Source organism: Hoplias malabaricus, chromosome 4, assembly GCF_029633855.1.
Source record: "Hoplias malabaricus isolate fHopMal1 chromosome 4, fHopMal1.hap1, whole genome shotgun sequence".
Classification (NCBI taxonomy): Eukaryota; Metazoa; Chordata; class Actinopteri; order Characiformes; family Erythrinidae; genus Hoplias; species Hoplias malabaricus.
This window is the reverse complement of record NC_089803.1, coordinates 69,950,455-69,977,299: the sequence shown is the minus strand read 5'-3', so window position 1 is coordinate 69,977,299 and position 26,845 is coordinate 69,950,455. Positions and strand designations below refer to the sequence as shown.

Genomic DNA, 26,845 nt, shown 5'->3' with positions numbered 1-26,845 from the left:
CTGCACAAAGAGGGGCGAGTGAGTTACAGGGTGAATGTGTGAGTGTGTGAAACTGCACAAAGGGGTGAGTGAGTGAGTGAGTGAATGTGTGAGTGTGTGAAACTGCACACAGAGGGGCGAGTGAGTGACTCGGTGAATGTGTGAGTGTGTGAAACTGCACAAAGGGGTGAGTGAGTGACTGGGTGAGTGTGTGAGTGAATGTGTGAGTGTGTGAAACTGCACACAGAGGGGTGAGTGAGTTACTGGGTGAATGTGTGAGTGTGTGAAACTACACAAAGGGGCGAGTGAGTGACTGGATGAGTGTGAAACTGCACAAAGAGGGGCGAGTGAGTGACTGGGTGAATGTGTGAGTGTGTGAAACTGCACACAGAGGGGTGAGTGAGTTACTGTGTGAGTGTGTGAAACTACACAAAGGGGCGAGTGAGTGACTGGATGAGTGTGTGAAACTGCACAAAGAGGGGCGAGTGAGTGACTGGGTGAATGTGTGAGTGTGTGAAACTGCACACAGAGGGGTGAGTGAGTTACTGTGTGAGTGTGTGAAACTACACAAAGGGGCGAGTGAGTGACTGGATGAGTGTGTGAAACTGCACAAAGAGGGGCGAGTGAGTGACTGGGTGAATGTGTGAGTGAGTGTGTGAGTGTGTGAAACTGCACACAGAGGGGCGAGTGAGTGACTGGGTGAATGTGTGAGTGAGTGTGTGAAACTGTACACAGAGGGGTGAGTGAGTGACTGGGTGAGTGTATGTGAATGTGTGAGTGTGTGAAACTGCACACAGAGAGGTGAGCGTGTGAGTGAATGTGTGAGTGTGTGAAACTGCACAAAGGGGTGAGTGAGTGACTGGGTGAGTGTGTGAGTGAATGTGTGAGTGTGTGAAACTGCACACAGAGAGGTGAGTGTGTGAGTGAATGTGTGAGTGTGTGAAACTGCACAAAGGGGTGAGTGAGTGACTGGGTGAGTGTGTGAGTGAATGTGTGAGTGTGTGAAACTGCACACAGAGAGGTGAGTGTGTGAGTGAATGTGTGAGTGTGTGAAACTGCACAAAGGGGTGAGTGAGTGACTGGGTGAGTGTGTGAGTGAATGTGTGAGTGTGTGAAACTGCACAATAGGTGGGGCGTGAGTGACTGTGTGTGTGTGAAACTGTTTTCACATGTGAGTGTGTGATGCTAAGTCCAGGGTGTGTTCCTGCCTTGTTCCCAATGATCATTATCTGCACATTTTCAATTGTAAACTCACTATCGTGAAGTTAATGGAAGTGTGAGCTCCCCACTTTTAAAAACTTAATTACAGGAATATAGGAGTATAGGGTACCAGCATCCAGCATGAGGAGCCTAATTCAGGCATTTGTGATGATTCACAGCACCCTGCCCACCACACATCTCCAGCGCTCACACAGTCCTCACTGCTCTGGATGGCAGCACTGAAGCTGCTTTAATGTGGGGAACCTGGGGGAGGCTTTGGCTGAAATAATGCATGCACACACACACACACACACACACACACACACACGCACACACACAGGAAAAGTGAGAGCCTGTAGGTAATGGCAACAACACTGGAGTTAATGAAGCTGAAGTGCTCGGGGCGGATCGGGGCTTTATGGGCCTTTTTAAAGACGCTGATATAAAAGAGTCAAACGGAAGCCTTTTATGACTCACTGGAAGACTGCTGCCGCTTTTATGTGAAAAACAGGAGCGTACTCCTCTCCCTGGGGGGAGACCTTTTTCATCCTGAATGTCATTTTCTCTACCTGCCACAAGAGCACGGCCCCACCACAGCATTCACCATCCATTAGGAGGCTATAGTTAGCTCAGGACAATTATCACAAATGGGGTCTTGTCTTTTTTTTCCCTGTTTCCTGATGCTGTGCAGCGACGACTGTTGGGAGTGGGGCAGTTCGGGTAGGAATGCTTTTGCCACAGGGATGTGCTCGTGTATGTGGAATGGGAAAAGACTTAGAAGCTTGACCTGGCTGTATGGGAACCTTTATGGGGCAGATTAGCTCAGTGTGGTCCAAGGGACGGCTTTCAGCGTTGGCGTTATTAAGGGAAAGTTAGTCGTGTGATTCTACATTTTTAAGCGACTCCTCCAAGTAAACAAGGAACGTCCCTGAACGTTCAAACTAGGTCTAAAAGTAGTCTGTCCGTCAAGGACATATTTTAAACGTCAATGGACGTCCAAAATCCATCTTAATAAGTTAAGTGGTGACCAATCGATAACGTCAGTGGACGTCCAAAACGCGTTTTATACAAGTAATTTATTTCGGGACCAATTAATAACGTCAATGGACGTCCAAAATACGTCTTTTCAACTTTCATTTTCAACCTTAAGAGAACGTTGATTAGACGGCAGTCATTACGTTATTTCAACGTTGAATCAGCGGCTAAATGTTTACCGGGCTGTCTGTTTTTGTGTATTATTAGTCCCGCATATGATGATGGTGACGATGGTGAGGAGGTGTTGATACTTACCTTTGTAATTCCGGTGTAAATACACCTTGTAGACCGCCATAAACATTTAAATTCTTTGGTACGTGAAGGAGTCTCTCCTCAAACACTAGGAAGGGCATAAGAAAAGTTTAAATACATAAATGACACAAATAAATATAAATAAAATGAATGAATGAATACAGCTTCCTCGCTAAAGCACCACAAAAGTGCCCCATCTTCCTGGATGATGCGACAAAAGCCGATCTTCTTCCAGTACACTCACTACACAAATTAGCAACAATAATAGTTTTTGAGATATTAATAATTAATAAATAATAATCCTTTGATGGACACCATAGCTCTCTCTCTCTCTCTCTCCTCTCTCTCTCTCTCTCCCTCTGCTTCTGGAACATGAAACCAGTTTGAAATTTAATGATGGGCCATGTTTAATGGCTAATCAAGGTCACAAATTTCCAATTTTAATTCAGATGTAATAACTGACGATGCCAGCATCAACCAAACTTTGTGGAAGTGCGGACACAGACACTTTAATTTTATTATTTAAATTCTAAACCTCTATTTCTGCGCTGATCGAATCTGGGCTCCATCGGTGGCTAATGTGGCTAAACTCATTATGGACCTTGGAACTCATCGGAATATCGTCCAGTGTGAAAATCATTGGGTAGAAATGTCTATATAGCAGTATTCAAATTTAGCATGAGCGCTATCTACTGTAGAAACTCGAGAGTTCGCAGTCCCCCCCTCGAGTCGATCAAACATATATCCATTGTTAAAGTAACACCAGGAAAGATTTGGTATTTTGGTAAGTGTCCTACCCTTTTCCAGACGTTACATAGTGCAGTTTCTGAAGTGCTGAGCCTGGAGTAGCACAAACGGAGGATTTCTCTCCCTATTACAGCTCAGTGGAGCATCGCATTCACTTTAATACTGTGGCTATAAGGTTAAATTCTTTCTTTAATACGTTTATACTAAGCATCATCATTGACAAACACTGTACGAAGGAACAGAAGAGTCCAGATATGATGTGTTTTGCTCCTGTGAGGTGGTTTGGACCATCCAGACACGTTCTTTGACTAAGCGAGGGCGTCCAGGAACCGGAGCACCGCAGTAACCTTGAATCCGCAGAGTGTGAGACACAGCTCCGGGCAAAGTCAGCCTGGCAAAGTCATCGGCGCTAATGTGGTGGTGAGAGGCACGCTCGGCGCTCACGGGAGGATGAATCGGAGAGACTGGAGAGGAAGAGAGGTACAGCACAGAAAAGTGGGAAGACAGACAGTGGATAAAAAAAAAGGAGAACCGAAGAACACTTCTCACATGAAAGGCTCAATTCTGCCTCTCATCGCCCCGCGAGTGTGAGCAGGTCATGCGGGAGGGATCAGACGCCAGCCATGTGACTGACACTCCAAAGCCCCGGCACAGAAGTCTTCAGACACGAACCAGAGAACTCCAGCTCTCTCTGGACTAGGCCTTGTACTGTCCTTCTGAAATGCTTTTTTCCGCTACTTTGAGGTCACAGATGTGTGAGTTTCCTGAAGAGAGGTTTGTTTAAGGATAAATGAATTAATGGAATAATACTGGAAATATGGTGAAGGCACAGTAGATACACTGCTTTTACAGAGTGGACGAATACCAGAGATTATTAAATATATACACTCTAAATTCTGTTGTCATTTTCCCTTTTCTTACTACTTCACTTAACTTCTTACTGGGGAATTTCCCAGCGCAATCTTCAGGGCCATTTTGGCATACTATGAACCATCACTTGTTCAGTGCATGTCCTCATTAATGTAGAGATATAGAACCCACCAAACTATACACTGAGAAACAATACCATACAGTTTATTTCGGTTCTCCTTGTCTTCCGACGTCAAGTACAGAGATTTGAGATTGGCCCCGCCCCCTCATCTGGGTCTGTCCAGTCACAGCGCTGGACCTGTGTTTATGTGAGAGCACAAAGACGAGGTTAAATGCAGCAAAACAGACACTGAGTAAAAACAGAGAGGAAAGAGAACAGAGCAAAAACGACTAAAAACAAGCTTCTGCTCCTCGCTTCTCACTGCTGTGCACTCGGGGTCGGGGTGAACAGCGAGTGGCTCATTATCAATTAAAGCAACAGGTGCTGAAACCGGCCCTTCTGAACAGGGCTCATCAGACAAGGGGAGAACGCTGCTGTGGGGTTTGGTTTGTGTGGTATTTTGACCAAAAAGAGGTCACGGACGTTTGATTATGACCCAGAAGTGTGTTCCCTTGTGGAAAAGGGATTAGGGATTGAGTGGACACAAACGATGACTTCAGCCGGCGGAACTCGCCAGGAGCTCATTAAGGCCTGACGCAATTCCCTTTTCAAACCAAAAACAAATGGCAGACGAAGCAGCGTATACACACAGAGGTAAACAGATTTAACATGATTTCAAAAACTTTCCTGGACTTTGTTGAATTGAATGTACCACCACGCTTCCTACAAGTCTATCGCCCGACAAATCACTTATTCACAGACTCTGTATATTATACATGTTCCAAATTTATTTAGCACACTGTAGTTAACCTGGCTGAGGGCGTATTCATCCTCACTGTTCCCTTCTGCCCTCAGCGTTCGAGTGGCCTCTTGTATTACACGTGTGATGCATTTCTGTGTGATGAGTCGAAGTCGGTGAAGTGATTTCAGTTAGAAAACGACGTCTGAGATGTAGGCCATCGATCAGCTCTTCATTGAGACTCTAACAGCATGTTGTTGGGGTGTTTTTGGACCTTTTAGATGACATGTAGACAGCTAAATATTTATTTGGAGTTTGTAGATGGGATAACACATTTTACAGTGCAGCAGTTTTACAGTGACACCTTCAGTAAAGAGCCATAACAGTTTCTGAACGGAACTTAAAAGAACACTAGGTAAGATTAGGGTTTTGCTTCCTGGGGCTATATCACTGTACTGAAATCAATGGGTAGAGGGTGTAATTTCCAACCCTCCTCCAAAGGTTACATAGTGCAGTTTCTGCAGTGCTGAGCCCAGAGTAGTAAAGAGGCTCTGTTCTACCTAATACAGCTCAGTGGAGCATCACAATGATTCTGAAACTGTCATTTTAAGTTACAATTATACGTTACGTAGAAAAGTGGCATATGGCAGTTCATCCCAGAGGATAGGGCTCTTTTCTTGTCTTTGTTCTTCCTTTTTGTATTATTAGAATTCATTTTATTTTTATATAAAGGTGAGGGTTTTCACTAAATTCATCTCCATCTGATACCCATCATCAGTTTTTTTCTGTAAGCTTCTGCTCCTCTCATCAGCAACAGATCTGTTCGTTTACACTTGGTTTTTAATTCCACATCTCAGTTCTTTTGCTTCTCTCTCTCATGCTGCTCCTCTCGTACCCTTGCCTCAGGCTGTTTGGGACTTTCTCGCTCATGTCTTTTTTTCCCTTCTTTCCTTCTTAGCGCCATGTACATAAACAGGGGTCTTTGAAACCACCCCGCTCGCCTGCGTGCTGAGGGCAGAGTTTGACTGCAGAGATGCTTTGATGATAATGGCTTTCTGCTCTATGCCCCAGCAGTGTGTACTCAGAGGCTCTCTCTGTCGTTCCATCCCTTTTTTTTCTCAGGAGAACAGTGCTCCTGCCGGTGAAGTGACAGGAGGTGAAGGTCTATAAAGTAGAACCTTATAATTTCCTAGTACATCGTCTTTTCTCTGTGGTTCTATTGACAGGTCATTTGATTGTTACTTCCAGATGTCCCAGATGTTCCAGATGTTGTAAGGCTTTATATAAATCTATCATGAAAGCCAACCAAAGTGACAGGGAGGCAGAGTGAAATGGAGATCCGGCTTCAAAGAGCCCGGTCTAAAGGAGGAGGAGAGTCGAGGAGTGATGTGAAGTGTTCATGAATGTTGAGATCCTCTCACGCCGCACCCCTGGGTTTTGATCCTGAAGTCTGTCGTTTGAGCTGTTTGAGGAGTGTCAATCCACAGGCTCGCGCCGCTCTCAGCGCCATCCGCAGGTCCGGTACACACGTTTGTGAGCTCCAATAGAGTTTCATAAAAGACTCTGATAGCAAGAAAGCGACGTCACAAACCTAGCACCACCACGTGGAAGTGCAGACAGATCTTACTCCTGCCTTTGTAGTACGTCAAGTCTTAGTTTTATATGCAGGACTTTTGGACAACATTCTCGCACAGCTTTTCCACAACGTCTTAGTTGAGCACAAAGGTGGGGTTAAGTACGAGGAAGGAGAGCGCTGAGAATAAAGGGCGAAAGTGAGAACAAAGAAGAAAGAGAACAGAGTGAAAACGGCTAACAGACGCTGAAACCTGTCGTTCTGAACAGGGCTTTTGAGACGAGAGGTGTTTGATTATTGTGGTGTTTTGACTAAAGCAGGTCACAGACTTTTAATTAAGACCCCAGAAGTGTGGGAGAATCTGTAAATAATCTGTAATCTGATGTTAGAAGTGTGCAAGACACTCTCTTGCTAATTCAGCTGTTGCCAAAGCCATCTCAAATGAGCAGTGGGAAGGTTATAGTGCTCATAGACCCCCTGAAAGAACACTTACGATGTTATAACAAGGTTATTTGAGGTGGTCGTCGAGTCTGCGTTACTGATAAACAGCATTTTTCTTGATCTTACAGTCGCTTTTTGGTATGAGTCAATATTTATTACCACAAAATCCCAGTGTGTAAACCATCTGACTCTGAATCTTGTTCTTCAAAACCAAGAATGCAGCGATTTCAGTGAGAGGCAAAGCAGAAGGAAGGCCCTCGGGGCTCATTGAGGTTTTCCTTGTGTCTGTTTGTAAAGAAAAGACGCCGTAGCCAGGTCTGGTTGGCAGAGTTTCTCAACCTCGCAGCCCGTGCAGGATCCAGGCTCAGTGCAGCAGAGGCCTGCTGGAAATCAAACCTTCAGCAGCCCTGGATCCGATGATAGTAGGGGTGATGGAGTGGTGGGAATCGCATCCGTATTCTCCTGCCCAGTGCTCCTGTCTCTAATAGACTTCCAAGTGGTTTTTATTGGGACTGTTTGAGGGGTGGTTCTGTTTGATGTTGTGGTGTTTTGGCCTCGTGCGCGCTTTCCCCAGCCAGGAAGGACAGGCTCCTGCTGCTCTTTTCCTCCTCCTCTGTAAACATTTGCGACTCTTTCTTGCGTGCTACAGAAGTGTCCCTTCTCCTCCTGCTGAGAAACCTGGCTGCCGTGGGCCGCATCTGTGCTCTGACATACTGTACGCTCGGAGGGAAGCGTGCTGCTGGAAATCCTGTTTTCATTTTCTGTGTCTCCTTGTGAGCTGTGTATAAATATGGCTGGAAGTGACTTGAGTCAAAACATCTGTGACATGCTCTGATCAAAATACCACAAGGACCAAACCCCACAGCGGCGACGTCCCCCGTCTAAACAGCGCCTGTTCCTTTAATAGATAATGAGCCGCTCACTGTTCACCCCTACTCTGAGCACACAGGAATTATTTTTAATTTTTATTTTTTTTCTTCCCCTCTCTCTCCCTCTGTGCTATTTGTGTCTGTTCTACTGCGTTTATCCTCGTCTTTGCACTTTCACATAAACACAGGTCCAGCGTTGTGATTGGACAAACTCTGATGAGGGGGCGGGGCAATTCAAAAGTCTCAGCACTTGACGTCAGAAGCGGAGCAGAATCAGAACGGCTCGTTTTATCCCATGTTTTCAACTTAGGCAACGCACAGGAGACTGACTAGGTGGTCTTGTTTCACAGTGTGTGTGTTGGTGGGCTCCAGATCCCTAAATTAACGCACTGAAAAGGTGCATTACGCAGAAGTTTCTTCACAATATGTCCCCTTTAAAACATGTTGCGTTCTCGTGTCACTGTGACTGGGCTTCACCAGCGTTCATTCATAGTAAGCCACATTTGCATTTTTGGTTGGTCCCTTAATAGAGGAGTCTGAAAGATAACTACTGTGCTGGAACGCCTGAAGATCATCATCATTCTTCATGTGTTTATATGGATGTGGGATTTAACTGTGGGAACAGTTTCCCTGCTCATCTTCAAATTGACGTAGTGGCGGTTTGATTCCCCCAGCAAGCTGCACCCCAGACTCAGCCTGTCCCTGCTTTCTGGCATGTGGCTTTAATTTGGTCCTCCCCGAGGTGTCTCTTTCTATCGCCCCTGTGGTTTTGGCACTGAGAGCATTACCGTAATGAGATATTGACCGAACAAAAAGGATTACTGTAGCTTTAAATCAAGCCAGAGTGATTGTGGTGTGCCTCGTGAAAGGGGAGCTGATGCTTCAGGGGGTGAGGCGAGCAGGACATATATGGTCAAAAAAGTCTTTTTAATCTCGTTTCTCTTTCCATGCTTCATCATCTGGCCTTACCTTTCGCCTCCCACTATCTTGAACTTCCAGTAATTGCTGACCTCAGTTTCAGAACAATCCTGTTTTATTTGGGACAGATGGGTTTTTCCTCTGAGCCACGAGTTGGAATCTCTGAAATAGCTCTTAAAATGAACAAATAAACTGAGGGAGCGCTTGTGGTATGCAGTATGGTATTCCACAGGAAGATGAGTGCTGAGTCTGATACTGTCTACAAGAGGCGAGGAGGAACCTTCAGCCTGAAGGCAGTTGATTTGTCGGAGCGCGATTGTGATGATTCTTTGGTGCACATATTGGGTTGCAGAGGTCAGTGCATGGAGTGTCATCACTTGTCACTCTGTCTCTCGCTTTTCCATTGCATAGTAACTACTCTACTCAGCTGTACTTGTTTTTTGGTACATGGTACTTTTGTTGGTTTTCCACTACCACAGGTTCCCTCAATGTGAAAGGTGATGTCGTAAAATATCATCACTAATGGGAACAACAGGCTTTGGAAACCACAACAACGGCGGCGTTAAGTTGTTTACTCATGGTGTATTGGCGTGTTGTTGTTGTTGGGGACTGAACACAGCTCCGTCATCAGTTCAGACAGATCAGTAGAGTGTGTTCCTTCCTTGTTGCAGCGTCCAGCTCTCGCTGGATTCTTTCGTCAGCCACCGATCCAAGGAGCGTTTGAACCTCTTCAAAAGACCACGGTGTCATTTTACGAGCTGCCGTCGTGAGTCGGATAAAAACAAACGTGATCTCTGCTGCAGCTGGAGATTTTACAGATGGAGAGTTGGTGCTGGTCGTCTGCGTTGCGTGGCGTAGAGTGACGACTCTCTCTGGACAATCAGCGCTCTGCAAGGTTTACACGCCACGGTTTAGTCCCTACTCGACTCGCTCTGAACCACGAGAAAGAACCGAGTTTCAGATACAGAGTTTGCAAACCAAAAAAGCAGAGCCAAGTACTGTAGTGTAGATACCGTGCAGTGGAAAAGCGCTGTCTGTCTCTGCTTGTATCTCTCACTTTCTCACTCACTCATTCTCAGTTTCTGTCTCCTGAGCATTCCTTACATCTTCTGTGTCTCTAACATTTACAGCCTACACATATCCTTCTGAAAGACCAGTGTAAACTCGTTCTTGAGTGACATCTACTCGCTGATTTGTGTGTAATGGTTGAGAGTTGACCCTGTACGCTGCCGGAGCACGCAGTTGAGTGGCTTAAATGGGCTTCCTGTGGTCTCAAGTTCAGGTTGGGCGGAGTCTGGTGGTTTTCCGTCATATTCATTTGTTTTTGTTTGCCGTGACAGTCGAAGTTACAGACTTAACTCTTCTCAGCAAGAGGGACCTCTCTTTCCTGGGGTGTGTGTAATAGCTCTGGGTTGTGCCTCCTCTGATTTCTGCTGGGAGTGTGTGACAATGAAATACAGTCATTTAGCACCGACCTTGTAGCATTTTCTAGACTTTTGTCAGTCATTGTGAGGTAAAAAATGAACTGAAATATGGATTCAAGTCCTTGGGAAAAGTAAAAAGGTCTGCATTTAGTGCCTGGGTGCTGAGGCTGGCTACCCACCTCTCCGTGTGTATGTGCACTCCCTGCCTACTAGTGTATGTGTTTAACCCTGCCCCAAAAACTCACTGCCATTACAACACCGGACTTTGGAAGAAGTAGTTGATGAGAGACATCAAGACACACCATTAACTCCCAGATCACGTTACATCATTTAAAATGGTGCTGCAGTTATTCAGACTCCTCATTCGTTAGTCTATGTTTTTAAATGTACTGAATGAATATGTACAAGTGCCCCATCCAGTTCAGGTATCACTCCCTTACCTTTAATCTCCTCCTCTTTTCCCAGGACTCTATCAAACAGAAGGATGAGCGCATTGAAGAACTGGAGGAGGCGCTGCGTGAGAGTGTTCAGATCACGGCAGAGAGAGAGATGGTGCTGGCGCAGGAGGAAGCCGCACGCACCCATGCTGAGAAACAGGTCTGAATGGCGCACTCAACACGTGATCTGTTGTATTTCATGGTAAACACGGGTGCCACAGTCTTCTGTAATCCACGGTCTAACCCTAGGCTTTAGCTCAAGGATACCAAACTATGAAAGAAGTTTAGGAAAAAAGGAGTATTTTCCTCCTCTGACACACCGTGTTTAATCATGGAGGCCTTGCTATGTTTCTGGCAGGAAAACTCTCCCAGATTGGAGTATGTGGGGACCACCACAATGGATCATTTGCACTATTCTGTCACGTTCTGTACTCCTCAAATTAGTCTACACCCGTCGTCCATTCTCTCACTCCACTCACCGCACAGGAACCATTTGTTGGTCTACAGTTACAGCCTGTAGTCCATTGGTTGCTCTGCATTCTTTGTTAGCCCCTTTGCCCCCCCCCCCCCCCCGTTCCTCAGCGCTCAGGACCCCCACAGAGCAGGTGTGACGTGCTGGTGGATCATTCTCAGTGCTGCAGTGACACTGACGTGGTGGTGGTGTGTTAGTGTGTGTTGTGCTGGTGTAGAGTGGATCAGACACAGCAGTTGCTGCTGGAGCTACACTCTTCAGCCAACACTGTGTCTGAGAATGATCTGCACACTCAAACTATAGCTCTCCTAGTTCTGTCCATGACGACCTGACAGGGCGGGGCTTTGCAAAGCGGGTCTCCAGAACCAGCACTAATTGGAGTAGTGGCATGATTCATATAAAGGCGCATAAATAGAAGACTGGAGCACAGTTGTGCAGGAGGCAGGGTTAGAGTGTTATTTTGATTTATACCAAATGTAAGATTCTGTATTTTTGCTCCTAGAGTAGCAGAGTGTAATACACTTTTACAGCACTCTTCTTCATGTTACATAGTACAGTTTCTGCAGTGCTGAGTGGGGATTAGCAACAACAGAGGCTATAGTCTCCCTGTTACAGATCAGTGGAGCATCACAATGGCCACAGCTCTGTCCTCATCAATGCTCATCAGTAACATATCTCCACATCTGTTCCTTCGTCCTTTTGCATCGTTCTGTTTGATGGAGGGAGTAGCATTTAGAGATGGATGTGATTGGCAGCCATTATTTTGCACAGCGTTTATTGTGCACTGGATTTTCCTGCTAATTGTGTGCAGGACTTTTTATACAATGCAGCTACAGTGCTATAAACTGAAAAGCTCTTCCCAAGTCCTTCCCACTCTTCTAAATATTGGATACTCCCTAGAATTAATGAGCAGCTCTGTGATGCTGGGAGCGTGGTTGCCATGTGTGCTGGCCTAAAGCATGCATCATGATTTTCTGGACGAATTCACGATACCCTAACCATCAGGAAAAGTATATAAGGGCTTATTCTTTACCCCTCATCTGAAGTTAGCTCTTTATTCATGCTAGAAAAGACACTACCTGCCATTAATTCACATAAATCCACACTGTGTTGAGAGTTTTTTTTTTCTTTGCCCTTACAAACAAGCCCAGCATCTCTGAGACTGGTAGCGTAATGGGCGCCCTGTCACAGCACATCACCACGCCAGCACTCAGACTCATGCCAAGTGCCCAGCACAATGCCAACCCCACATCCCCCTGCCAACATGGGGCCAGAGGAGAACATTCATGTGGCATGGGCCTGGTGTGTGTTTGCGTCTGCAGTCAGTCTTCATTTGGAAAATAAATAACTCCTGCGTAGCCTGCATGGAGAAATAAGAACCTTGTTCTGATTTAGTCCAGCCACATGGAGTACACACATGCACATGCGTCCACACACACACACACACACACAAGTAGTAGGAATGTCTCAGTTGTGTACTGCACAGGCCGGTTCTGTTTGTATGCGCCATTAAAAGGGATTAAACCACAATGCAGCTGTGTGTTCAGGCTGAGCGTCAGAACTGGAGATAGCATCAAACTCGAATAGACCTCACTGAATGAGTCTTCCCTACGCTGGACAGAGCAGACAGGCCACTGCCCGTTCCCCCCTGTACCTGGAATCCTTCTCTCTTTCCTGGTTAGTCCTATCCCATACGGAGATTTGCCTCCATCCGTCCGTCTCTTTCTCTCTCTCTTTCTCTGGAAAAAAAAAGTGCCCTGCACGGCTGGCTGCGTTTCAGCCTGCAGAGGGTCTAAAGCTCATGAACATGTCACGGTCTGAGTCCCCCTTTTCTCCTAGCTCGGGCTGGGTGGACCTCCGCTCGGATCCCCATGAGGTTAATTAGTCCAGGCTTCGGTGGGAGCCAGCAATGCTGCTAAGCCCAGTTGGCTCCTCTGAAAGTACAGGGAGGAAGTGGTGGATGGTTTGAGTGCCACCCTCCGGAGCTCTGTTCCTCAGCCCCACCATCACTGAGCTTCAAACCGGCCCAGTCTCCAGTCTCATTAAAGCAGACACACCTGTACCAGCTCCAGAGACACACACCCTTAAGCAGACAGTGTTAGTCCCTCGCTAAAGGGGCGCTGAGGGGCTTCTGATCCAAACTGGCTGGTGCTTAGTCACTGTTAAAACAAACCCTTATAAAGCTCCAGTTTGGTGAGGCTTTCTTTTACAGTCCTCTCTGTACGTTAAGCGGAGAAACTCTACAGCAGTTAGTAATTATTTTGGATACCGTGAGGATATTTCTCAAGATGGTTTTACAGAATTACACTGAAATACCCAACAGGGTCTAGTTATCAAGTGTGAAATGAGGCGTAAGTGTTTCTGTGGCATATTTAAAGACCCCTTCCAGTGCACTTTCAGAGTCTGGCCTTGTTAGCATGTCCATGTGGTGTAGTTTACACACTAGAAGACGTATCCCGAGTGAATAAGTGGCTGAGCATTTCCGCTTTGAATCTGCAGCTCTCTCAAAGCCATGGTTTCATATGCCACACACCTTTCTGTGGTGGTAGGATGGCACCCCACCTTCCCACATCGGTGTGTGCGCTAAAGGTTGCCGCAGGTCACTCTGGGACCTTGTGGCAGCTCTGGGGAGATGACGCTCTCCTCCAGCGGCAGCGCGAAAAGAGGCCGTGGCTGGGTTCCTAGAACTGAGCAGGTGCTTGCCCTAACTCTGCTGGGTTTGTGGCACAGTGTGTGACTGGGGAGTTGTAGCTAATGGGTGGCGAAAGCTAAAGCTAAAGATAGGGTAAGGTTTTGATAAACCTGGGGTTTGAAAGACTTTCTTTTACTTAGATTCACTGTTTCATGTGTGTGCTCTAAGACGCTGTCTTGAAGGGTTTTTGTGCCTTCTTTGTCCACCTTTCTTTCTCTGTCTTGACTGATGAAGGCCTAGAATATGAGAACTATACATTTTTTGCACATAGAGGAATCTGTTCTCCGCATTTAACCAATCCGTGCAGTGAAACACACATTCACACACACACTAGCGAACACTAGGGGGCAGTGAGTGGTGGGTTAGCCCTAGCCACGGCACCCAGGGAGCAGTTGGGGGTTAGATGCCTTGCTCAAGGGCACTTCAGTCATGTCCTGCCGGCTCTGGGGATCGAACCGGCACATTTCCTGTTACACGCCCAGTTCCTTCACCACCAGGTCAGATCCAGATCCAGATTTTCCCAAATACTAGATTTGCAAATAATTTTATAACTGTTTTGATATTTTATGGGAACCGCTAAAACACAGAACAAATCGATACACACACTTTCAGAGAGTTCACCTCGATAGAGTTTGACCACATTGACCCGGAGTGCTGAGATGAGCTGTTTCTTTGGGGCGCTCTAGTTTTAAATGTAGTGTAAAATAAAAGTGGATATACATACGCTTAGTGCTTAATTATCTTGCCTGGTTACATCACTGTCCTTCTCCCTTTCCTACCTTTCCTGCTCATATACACTCCCTCACTTCAACTACATCTCTCTACATTGGCTCTTCACACTCCGTTCCTTATGTGTACACACACACACACACCCTGTTTAGCTCTGCTTTCAATTTCCTCTAATTGCAGCTCTCTTGTTGTTCCGATTTTGCAGCACACGTGTTGGATTGAGTTCAGTCTCTGTACAAATTGCTGTCAGTCTTTTGGTCTTAAAGTATGGTGCACAGTGTGGCTGTTCTTTGTTAGCCTGACGGGAGAGAGTTGCCATGACCTTCATACCCTTTCGGGCTTTGTGAAACTGCAGTATGTAGGACAGAATGTTCTTCATCGAGTGAGCTAAGTGGTGTGTCGTCTCTTTTATTTAAAATATGTCTGTTTTGTTAGCTGTGACTTTATGCGACCGTGAGCGTTTTTCAACGTAATATCAGTGTTGTCTCGTTCATGTGTGTGATGAACACCGTCAGAGTACTGGCGTGTTTGCATGAACTAAACAGAATGTATGTGAATTAGCTATTGATATTGTAACCCAGGTTATAAAAGCCTGATTTATTAAAAGAATATTTTATTATTAAAAGGGCACAAAAGTTGAGTTAGACTGAAGCTGAAATTGAATATGAAGCATAATATAATAATTGAAATATTATAAATAAATAAAGACACAAATATGTGAGTAACAGAAACTTTATACACTTAAAAAATAATTATTTTATATATTTTTGAGAATATTTAATTTGTTTAGTAGTACGTCACACACTACAGCCAATAAGGTGATTGACTACGTTGATAAGCGCGGGTAATTCTGCTGATCTGGACCCGGTTCTTTCTTTTGGGTCGTGCGGCCGTCGTGAGCGGAGGGCATCTGCAGAAAAAAGGAGAAAGATAGATTAGAATTTGGATTTGTGTGGTAAAAAACTGCAGTGTTACAAGTAAACCCTCTTTAGACTAGATCACCGAGCTGGTGGACCTGGGAGGCCCTCCGTGGCGAAGAGGAGTGTTATTAGCTGGTTACACTGAGTTTTGCATCGGTGAGTTAATTTAGTAATTACTGCGCTAGCCGACTATGCTACGCTAACCATGCATTTTCATTAGGATTATGGTGATGCCTGTGCTTAAACGTGTCAATATAACTATTTAAAATTCTTTATAGCTTATATGAATGATTATTTATTGGAGATATTTCAGCCTGTGTAACCACAGGCTGGCCTTTGTGACCCCACAATAAGCGCGCGTTGCGAGAATTTAACCCCTTGTGTGCCAAGCAGTGCATTTATCTTTATTTTCTCTGTACATAAATCTCAATTATTGTAAATATGTTCAATTAATTGGTCAAGAAGGTAAATATGTTGTGAGTATGTGTAGTTGAATGTGAATTATTATGTTTAAAGCTTATATGTGTTCATATAAAAACTTGATGTTGATGGAGTGTTATGGCCTATTATAGGTCAGGTTTTTTGACTAGATTCAATTTGGACCCCCCTTTTCTACATTTGATGGCGAGCCTCCCTGGATCCCGACCCTGGAAGCTGTCCATAAGTGCTGTGGACAACTCTGCTCTGCGAAACCCCCTTCTTTTCTATTGTTGCTGAACTTTCACTACTCTCCAGTGTGGTAGGAGAAACACGTACCTTTCCACAGACTGGACCTGTTTGCGCATACTCAGTTCCAACTGCCACCTGTGAAACAACCGGACATTAATTTCTCATATATACACACACAGAAAAAAAAGGATATTTTGATATTAATAGATATTGGTGTATAAATAAATATATAAATATATATTTTCTTATTAATATACATATTTTCCTACCCGGGTAGTAGTATATAAATATTGATACAGATACAGTTATCCAATATATATATATATGGTAATAACAGTAATATAAGGTGTATTATTTATATTGAATATCCTGCCTGTTTTTTGTATTTTATTTTATAATATTTTACTTACCTTTTTATTAAAAGGAGGCTAACCTCCAAATCTCAGAGCAGTGGTGCAGTGTCATCTCTTGCGTGGTGTTGTCCTTGGCTCCGTAGACGATCCTAGGTTTTTCTGATTGGCCCACAGTATTATTTTATATTTCTTGTTAATTAATCCCAGATACTTACCTTTGGTATTTAGCGCTGGTATTTAAATATTGGAATCTAGCTAAGTCACTACTCTTTTCTAGCAATTCGCTACAATATACATTCTCATAAGGTGATGCTCCTCGCCTGGAGATTGCAGGTTCGAAACCTGTTGAGTCGAACAGAGCGCAGATGGACAGATGGATCTCTATCCTCTCTTCGTGTGAAGGATGGGCCCTTCTCTCCCATCTCTCTCTCTCTCTCTCTCTCTCTGTGCTCATGGAGCTAGCTTACACAATCGTCTATTGGCTGATGTGACAGATCTGGGCAGTTTACATTACCCTCAGCGCTAAACAGTGTATTAGCCACCGTTTGAAAAAAATGTTTGATTTTCCTCGTGTGTTTTGGAGGAAGAGCTTGTTTGTCCCACTCTCTCGAGGCTAGTGGCACTGTGTGTGATCTGTGGAGATGACGACTGATCGGGGAGAAAAGCTGTCTGAACTGTATAGTCCACCAGAGGGCAGTGTAGAATCTTTAAGTAGCACTAGGCAAGATTGGTGTTGTAGCTCCTGGGCTCCTCCTACGGTTGCAGAGTGTAAATAGTAACTCATTTTTACAGCACTGTCCTCAAAATAAGGCGTTGTGGATTCCTACCCCCCTCTGGAGTTACATAGTGCAGTTTCTGCAGTGCTGAGACCAGAGTAGCAACAACAGAGGCTCTATTCTCTCTATTACAGCTCAGTGGGCTTTTGAAGCTGTCATTTTCTCTTATCTCTTTAGTAGAAAGCATCCCAAGCTGCATTAGCACATGTGCATTGACTTCTGTTATTAGTTTGTTGCTAGTCATGTTTTTGTAAGCACACACACACACACACACACGTGTCCAGAGAAATGTCGGTGGTAACTGACTGTGCTGGAGATGCAGCAGATAGATATTAGGTTGAAAACACACTGAAATATTCCTCAACATCTGTTTGTACGGTCCTTCCTCCTCAGAAATGCCAGCATGTGAAAGCAGCGTTAATGACTTCAGCATGGCCCCAGTACGCGTCATTCTTTTTCCTCTCATCTCCGTCTCACTCTCTCAACTCCTTTTGTTTCACCCACCTCCATTCGTCTCTTTCTTTATTCATTCATCCTCTCCGCTCCACCCCGTCCGCCCCAGGTGCTGCCCGGAGAGCAGAGGGACGTCGGATGAAGTCTCTCCCCTCCGCTGGAGCCGAAGGGACAGGGCCATCTTATTTTAGCCGATGCTCTCATGAGTCCCTGCGCCGTGCCAAACCCCATCCAGCCAGCCGCTGTAATGAGCGTGTGTAATTAAGGCTCAAATGCGACCGCGCGGTGGAGAAGGGAGTATTTTCCTCCAACACAGGGCCCTCGCTGTGCACTGACACCAATCACTCAGCCCAGCGCTGGATTTACGGCCGGCCGGTCCGAACACGACCAGCCGCTCGAGCGGGGCCAGTGAAAACGTTTGCCCAAGACCACATGAAAAAACGCGTCTGGTCTCCAGACATGATTCAGCACTCAAATGACACACTTCATATCCTTCATTCTACAGGCACCGGACCAAAGAAAGCCTTCGCCCCTCCTCTGGTGTTGACTGGGATGAGGGGATGTCTCATAATGGCCCTTCTTCCTCTTCTTCCTCCTCCACTTACTCCTCCACCCTGCCCTAGTCTCGTATGGATAGCTCCTCACCCGCTCTCCCCCTCTCACCTCAAGCCTGTCTGCCCCTGGAAGCCCCCTGTGTTGTCACAGCAACTCGTTGTTTACCGTGCTACAGTGGTTTTCCCGCACTTTTCACCCCCCTTTCCTTCATCCTCTGCTTCCAATTTTCATTTGCGTGATTTGTTTCTGAGGAGCGTTCTGGTTCACTCTGTTCGTCTGCTTCTGTTTCTCCCGCTGGGGTGGCTTTGATTCATCCTTTCTTTGGCTTCTTCTATAATTTCTCTTCTTCCCTTTCTTCTCTGTTGCTTCTCCACTGCTCGCTGCCCGTGTGAAGCTCTTTCATGAGCCTAAGCATGACTCCAACCACGCCGACTTTAAGTGGTTCAAGGTATGATATGATTAATCTTTTCTTTCTCTTTATGTTCAAAGTCTGATTTCACTCTTCTTTGCTTGTGTTTCCCATTTCCCCCCCCCCGTGCTCTTCGGCCTCTAGACTCTTTTCTGCTCACGTCTCTTTATTAATCGTTTGGAAATATGGACGGGTCTTTAACCAGTGTGGCTTTTGGTCGGAGTCCAACCCAAACTCTGTGACACTGAGCTTAACCACTGTCATGGTGCGCTTTATAGACTGTTCCCTGAAGATGCTCCCATCGTTGACGGTTGTCTCAGGGAGGAGTCTTCTCTCGTTCTGTGCTCAGACGATGACGCATGATGATGGGAAGTTGGATCCAACGCTCTTTCAAAGAACTGCTCCATTTCTTTACTCCGTAGAGAGGAGAGTCCAACACCCACAAGAGGGACCCATCCTTCTAACCTCTTATAAACTTACAGTGAAGTTATCGTACGCATAAAACCTGCTGTATCCATCAGTCAGAGCAGATATAAAGCATCGGCTTTGACTTCTCTCACTTCTGCTCTTTCCCTTAAAAGCAGAGCTGAAGTTCAAGCTTGCAGGTCCCACTCCATGCAGCAGAGGGCACTGTGATGGCAGCTGAGTTTTTGCAAAGCAGAGACAGCTCTAGCCCTGAATGGAGCAATATAGAAGCTGAAAACAGACATGGATATGAGCCTCCGAGCTGCTGCAGCTTGTTCTGCAGTGAGGCTGCGTTTTAGACGCTGGGGTTTCTACAGTAAAAACCCCTCTTTGTGTTAATGATCTGCATCAGTAGACAGCACTGTAGACCAGGCTTGTTGAGCTTGGCTTTGGAGCCCACCTTTGAGAGCGGGGGCTGGCCCAGGGGAAGAGGAAGGAGGGTGAAATGGCAGAGGAGAGAAGGAAAGGAACTGCAGCAGGGAATGGCTCTGTGCAGCATTAGGGTAGTGTTTCTGCCTTTGGATGTCTCTCGGTGGAGATGATTAGGAGCTCCCCAACTGCGCTGGGGCTGTAGAGGTGGTCGAGAACAGAGGAAGGCCCCCAGTGTTTAATCCCACTGCCTCGAGCCTGTCCACCTCCATCTACTGCTGATGATCTCATCACCCAGCACCGCAGGCCTCAGGTGAAAGACATCTGTAGCACAACTATTTACCGCCCTGCGTTTCCTGACAGCATTACTGTGTATACACTGAACAACCACAGCAATAGAATTGTATCTGCACTCATTGTCCATTTTATCAGCTCCACTCACCACACAGGAGCACTTTGTAGTTCTAAAATTACAGACTGTAGTCCAGCTGTTCTTCAATGTCCAGGACCCCAGGTTCATTCTCAGCGCTGCAGTGACACTGACGTGGTGGTGGTGTGTTAGTGTGTGTTGTGCTGGTGTAGAGTGGATCAGACACAGCAGTGCTGCTGGAGTTTTTAAACCCTGTGTCCACTCTCTGTCCACTCTGTGAGACACTCCTCCCTCGTTGGTCCACCTTGTAGATGTAGAGTGCTGCACAGTGTGTGTCGCTCGTCCTCTAGTCCTTCATCAGTGACACAGGACGCTGTCGGCTGGATGTTTTTGGTCGGTGGACTGTTCTCAGTTCAGACACTGAGGGGTCTCCAGCAGCACTGCTGTGTCTGATCCACTCTACACCAGCACAACACACCCAGCTCTTTACAGCACAGAGACAAGGTCCCCAAATAATAATAATAATAATAAAAAATATATATCATACCTACACTGTGAAATGGGGGTAAGAAAGTTTGCAGAGCAACAAGTAGACTACTATCTGTAATTGTAGAACTACAAGGCGCTCCTGTGTGGTCAGTGGAGTTGATAAAATGGGCAGTGACTGTAGACACAAGGTAGGTGTTCCTAATCCAGTGGTTGTTGAGTGTAAATCGAATCATTCATTCATTCATTATCTGTAACCCTTATCCAATTCAGGGTCGCGGTGGGCCCAGAGCCTACCTGGAATCATTGGGCGCAAGGCGGGAATACACCCTGGAGGGGGGCGCCAGTCCTTCACAGGGCAGCACAGACACACACACACACATTCACTCACACCTACGGACACTTTCAAGTTGCCAATCCACCTACCAAAGTGTGTTTTTGGACTGTGGGAGGAAACCGGAGCACCCGGAGGAAACCCACGCAGACACAGGGAGAACACACCAACTCCTCACAGACAGTCACCTGGAGGAAACCCACGCAGACACAGGGAGAACACACCACACTCCTCACAGACAGTCACCCGGAGGAAACCCACACAGACGCAGAGAGAACACACCACACTTCTCACAGACAGTCACCCGGAGGAAACCCACACAGACGCAGAGAGAACACACCACACTCCTCACAGACAGTCCCCCAGAGGAAACCCACATAGACACAGGGAGAACACACCAAATCCTCACAGACAGTCACCCGGAGGAAACTCACGCAGACACAGGGAGAACACACCAACTCCTCACAGACAGTCACCCGGAGGAAACCCACACAGACACAGGGAGAACACACCACACTCCTCACAGACAGTCACCCGGAGCGGGAATCTAACCCACAACCTCCAGGCCCCTGGAGCTGTGTGACTGTAACACTACCTGCTGCGCCACCGTGCCACCTAAATCGAATCAGTACTTGTGTATTAATAAGTACAGGCTAACGCTCAGTGCGGCATAGGACTGGCCACCTCTGGATGAAAGGTCTGTAAGAGAATGTAGGACTTTTACTTACTAAAAAGCCAATTTTGCAAAGACAGAACAAGAGCCATTGATTCAATTCCTACATTGTGTTTGAGTGGAAGCTGCTTCCTTTTCCACTTCATTTTCATACAGATTGGAAGAATCAGCTATTTTCTGCTGCATTTTTCAGTTATTCCCCTCTGTACATCGATGGATTGCCCTTCATCAGCATTTTCATCCGTTTGGAACACCATTTTCATGCCTTTTTGAACAAGGGTTGCTTTTATTTCCTTTTTTCTGCTGTTTTTTTCCCTCCGTACAGGTTTTCTGCTGACACCGTGTTTTGTTGAACCATTGGTGTGTTCACCTTTTTTATTTTTTTGTTTCTCTCCGTTTCTGCTTTTAGCAAAAGGAGACACGTATCCACAGCTCAGCTGCTTTCTTTCAAAACCCCTTCACGTTTTTAACGGCTCTAACTGCTCTGATGTAGCCTCGGCTTCTTTGTCGATCCCTCTTTGGTCGCCCTGATGTTGCCGAATAGATTCGCGACTGCAGAACGTCTCTAATCCTTTCTCCAAATGTGGAACCTGTTGTGAGTGAATTGTAAGTTTGTATCAGAAAGTCTCATTGTAGATTCCGTACACTGCTGATGTGACCCCTGGTATAATCAGGATGGCCATGAAGGTTGTATTAAAGTCTGTAGTCAGATTAAAAAACAAAAGCCGCCTACTGAATTTTCACCCAGTCATTAGTCGCCTCCAGCTCCACCCCTTTAGCTGTTACCTGACCTCCCTCATCACATGTGAGGCCCCCAACACGGGAGAGATGAGAACAGCAGGTGATTCCTGTGGGAGACATGAGGGCTGTCCCGAAACCTAGTGAGCTAAGTAGGCCCTGACTACTTAGACGCTCTAATTAGAGAGCTATTGCCTCACGGCTTGTTCCCGCCCACTGCGCCCAGCCGGTGTTTACTTGACGACTTTCGGAGCAAAGAATTCTATTCTTTCCATTTTTTTATCGCAATTTTAATTCTTTCTGCTCTGGAGAAGAGAGAAACAGACGAGAGTGCTTGTGTTGTGTCATGGCATTGCCTTCGCAGCTGAGGAATCTGAGAAGCCAGATTAAGGGATCTCAGTAGGCAGCCTAACAAGGTGTCTAAGAACTGGGACGACCTACGTGTCAGGAGTGGGCACACTACAGTGTAAAATGCTCTCTGTGTAGACAGCGCACTAGGCTTTGGGACAGATCCTTGATGTCAAACATCGCCTCTGCTCTCTCTGATGATAAAAGCATCAACGGACACCAGGGGACAGCACCGACTGCACAGACCTGTTCCATCAGTCGACAAGTATGCGGTGGACATCCCACCCACCCACTCGGTCACAGTCAGAGAGCAAGGCCGGTTTTGCTCTCTGGACTTCCCGATGATGGATGCTGATGGTTGGAACCGTGCTTAGACCACAGTTTTGGAGACAAATGGTGAATGTGTCAAGTTAGGACAAGACAGCAGGCCATGGTCTTGTCCATCTCAAAACAAACTACTGGACAGTTCCAATTCTCGTCAACATAATGCTACCTTTCAGGACCCCCACAAGACCACTACAGAGAAGGAAGAGCATGTTGGTAGGTGGACTGGCGACTCAAGTGTCCACATGTGTGAGTGTGTGTCGCCCTGTGAAGGACTGGCGCCCCCTCCAGGGTGTGTTCCCGCCTTGCGCCAGTGATTCCGGGTAGGCTCCGGACCCATCGCCGCCCTGAACTGGATAAGCGCTTACAGACAATGAATGAACGAATGAATGCCCACCTGTTGTTCACTCGGTTAGTCACAGCTACCTCATTGGTCCACGATGTAGCTCCTCTGTTGATACACAGTATGTGCTGGTAATCCTCTAGTCCAGGGGTCACTGTTAAGTCACTGTAGACTAACCGATGACATCTCGTTTCAATCGTCTACGTTGAGTTCTACGGAAGAATGTGTGGGAGGTGCAGGGAAACCTATTTCTCGCTGAAAAGCAGAGCTATTGATGTATTGATATAATGTTAGTTCAAAGATGTACAGGGGCTAGACATCCTGCGTTGGTGCTGTGGATAAAGGGGGCATTAAAAAAAGCAGGTAGTGTTTTGAGGACAACTGCTCTAAGCGGTGCTTCATCAGTGGATAAAAGACACTGAGGGGTTTAAAAACTCCAGCAGCACTGCTGTGTCTGATCCACTCTACACCAGCACAACACACACTAACACACCACCACAACGTCAGTGTCGCTGCAGCGCTGAGAACGATCCACCACCACATCACACCTGCTCTGTGGGGGTCCGTGGGCATTGAAGTGCGTAGAGTGAAAGGAGGATAACAAAGTATGCAGAGCAACAGCTGGATGTTTAACCTACCATCTGTCTCGACTTTTGCTTTCAGTGCGTTGATCTGATTGGGAACATGGCACGCAGTCAAACATCGTACACATGAGTAACAGACATATCCAATAGAAGGTCTGATCTCTTAATGAGTGACTTATCTTTAAAGCTCGCGTGAATCAAGTTCCAGGCAGCGCTTAAGTTAGCTTACAGTAAAAAGTGACCACACCGCAGAGCTAAGATCACATCCATTCGTTCTGGCTCAGGCTCGGTCACTGAAGATGTCTTGGGTTTCCATATCTGCCCCGCAGGCGCAGTGACACCATATCTGCCGCCGCACATCATGGATTCATTAAGCAGCCGGCTGGCGCGCGGATGCCTCAGAGCATGCGAAAGCCTGTTTCAGCTCACTGCTATTTTCTTTTAAGCTGAGCAAGAGCGTCCTGCAGCCCTCGCAGTGCAACCCTTGTGCCTTTTCCTCTCGCCCCTCGTCGGGCATTCTGCTGTGATTGGCAGCTCATGCGTCTCCTCCTCGCTGCAGGGCGCCTGTAGCCCATGAAACCGATGCTGTCGCGGTTTAAGCATTTCCCCATGCCTTCGGGACGCCTTCAGGAGAGACCCTCGCTCCACTTCTCTTTCCCCCTGTAGAGCCCTGTGAACTGCCTCCCTGGTGGCATCCAGATATTCCTTATCCTCCAAATCTGTGAAAACTATCACTCCCTTTCATGTGCACTAAGGAAGATGTTACGGTTACAGCTTTATGCCTCTAAGATGTGACCCCTGCTCTCCACGGAGGTGAAAGGTTTTCCCCTCTGAAGAAAGAATAAGGGCTGTCTCCGCGTGCTCCAGTTCGGTAACAGCTGCCCATTTGGCCTTCGCTGCCTTTGCTTTTGTTCATCTCTCTCTCTCTCTCTCTGCAAAATTTATTGCCGTGGCTTGGTCTTTTATGTGATCCTTTCCAGTCAGGGTTCTGTAATCGGTGACAGCGGACCTCACATTCAGGGTCATCACCAGAACAGTGCTCATGGGACTGTTGCAAGTTCTCTCTCAGAACAAGAGAGTGGGGAACAGATCAGTGGAGTCTGTTCCTTCCTTGTTGCAGCGGTTCTTTCGTCGGCCACCGATCCAAGGAGCGTTTGACCCTCTTCGAAAGACCACAGCGTCATTTTACGAGCTGCCGTCGTGAGTCATATAAAAACAAACGTGATCTCTGCTGCAGCTGGAGATTTTACAGATGGAGAGTTGGTGCTGGTCGTCTGCGTTGCGTGGCGTAGAGTGACGACTCTCTCTGGACGATCAGCGCTCTGCAAGGTTTACACGCCACGGTTTAGTCCCTACTCGACTCGCTCTGAACACTGAGTAGTCAGGACAGTCGGTCTGGTCGTGTGGGAATAAATGCTTTCAAGAAAAGTATGTGGTCTTTATTAAGCTTTGTGCTGTCACTAAGCGCTCTTTCCGAACTCGTGACGCCACCATAGGCTCAGAAAATCATAACTGGATCATTATGGTGATAAACATCATACACAAAGATGTTATTGTCAGCGCTGTGCTGTGTTTGGAAGGCAGTGTTATTGTGTTCTCAGTAACAAGCATCTCCAGCTCTCACATGGAGTTACACTAGAGACGGAGTGAGAGACAGGGAGGTTAAAATCAGACAAAACAAAGTGAAGGAATGGTGGTTCTTCAAGCTGAGTCTTTTCAAACAGGCGCAGAGTGAACCGCAGCAGTTCAGAAGTGCGTGAGAACCGTTCCGAGCCAGAACACTAAACCTGTCCTTCCACAGAGCACATAAACTTTGCCTTTTCTGTTTGATTTATCCTCCTCCTCCAACACAGTGTGGACTGTACAAAATGTGTGGAAGTGGACAGACCACGAGGGAGAGGTGGGAGGACTGAGAGAGAAAGAGAGAGAGAGAGAGAGAAAAGCAAAAATTACTAGAGGGTCTAATAAATTACAGTCTCCTGTGCTGAGTCATGTTAGATCTAGCTAGTTTAAGGTGTATAGTTACATTCAGCTGTGTCAGGGCCTTCACTTTACCACACACACACACACACACACACACACACACACACAGACCATTATATAATTTCAGTCAGAAAAATATAGTTGAGTCTGTAGACACATTTTATACAGCATCTTTAGAGGAACTGTGTCCCTCTCCTCACCTCAGTGACCCCCGAGGACCCAGGGGCCAGTTCAAACATATTGTCCGCTGTCCAATCAAATCAATGTTAGGGTTAATCTCCATTTATATTTTACTACATCATTTGAACCCAGAAGCTGTCCTTCATTGTGAGAAACATCTATGATGAATGGACCAATGGAAATGTTCCAAAATTACTTGGATTTTTTTTTTTTTACATTCACTTCCACTAAAATGTAGGGAGTGTTTCTTCTTCGTGTAAAGTTGCTATTTTGGAGATCCATGTTTTTCATTGGACAGCGATGATATGTTTTGGATTTATGTTTGATCCATTTTTGTTATTCACCTGTTCTCCATTTCCTCTCTCTCTCTCTTTCTCTCTCTCTCTCTCCTTTCTGTACACTCTCTCTCTCTTTCTCTTTCTCTCTCTCTCCTTTCTGTCCACTCTCTCTTTATCTCTGTCTCTCTCTTTCTCTCGCTTTCTTTCTTTCTCGCTCTCTCTCTCTCCTTTCTGTCCGCTCTCTTTCTTTCTCTCTCTCTCTCTCACTCACTCTCTCCTTTCTGTCCGCTCTCTTTCTCTTATTCTCTCTCTCTCTCTCTCTCTCTCTCTCTCTCTCTCTCTCTCTCTCTCTCCTTTCTGTCCACTCTCTTTCTCTCTCTCTCTCTCTCTCACACACACACCCTCTCCTTTCTGTCCATTCTCTCTCTCTCTCTCCCTCCTCTCTGTCCACTCTCTCTTTCTCTTTTTCTCTTTCTCTCTCTCCTCTGTCCACTCTCTCTTTGTCTTTTTCTCTCTCTCTCACTCACTCTCTCCTTTCTGTCTGCTCTCTTTCTCTTATTCTCTCTCTCTCTCTCTCTCTCTCTCTCTCTCTCTCTCTCTCTCCTTTCTGTCCACTCTTTCTTTCTCACTCTCTCCTTTCTGTCCGCTCTCTTTCTCTTTTTCTCTTTCTCTCTCTCTCTTCTTTCTGTCCACTCTCTCTTTCTCTCTCTCTCTCTCTCTCACACACACACTCTCTCCTTTCTGTCCATTCTCTCTCT

General features: G+C 46.3%; 1 protein-coding gene across 2 annotated transcripts in view; it reads left to right on the top strand.

Annotated features, from left to right (window-relative positions):
* Nucleotides 1-26,845, top strand: part of erc1b (ELKS/RAB6-interacting/CAST family member 1b) — a 307,858-nt gene that overhangs the window by 139,789 nt on the left and 141,224 nt on the right. For both annotated transcript variants that reach the window (XM_066667109.1, XM_066667110.1), the window contains one exon: nt 10,613-10,744. In XM_066667109.1, the coding sequence (XP_066523206.1) occupies nt 10,613-10,744 (132 nt within the window). The remainder of the gene's footprint in view (nt 1-10,612; nt 10,745-26,845) is intronic.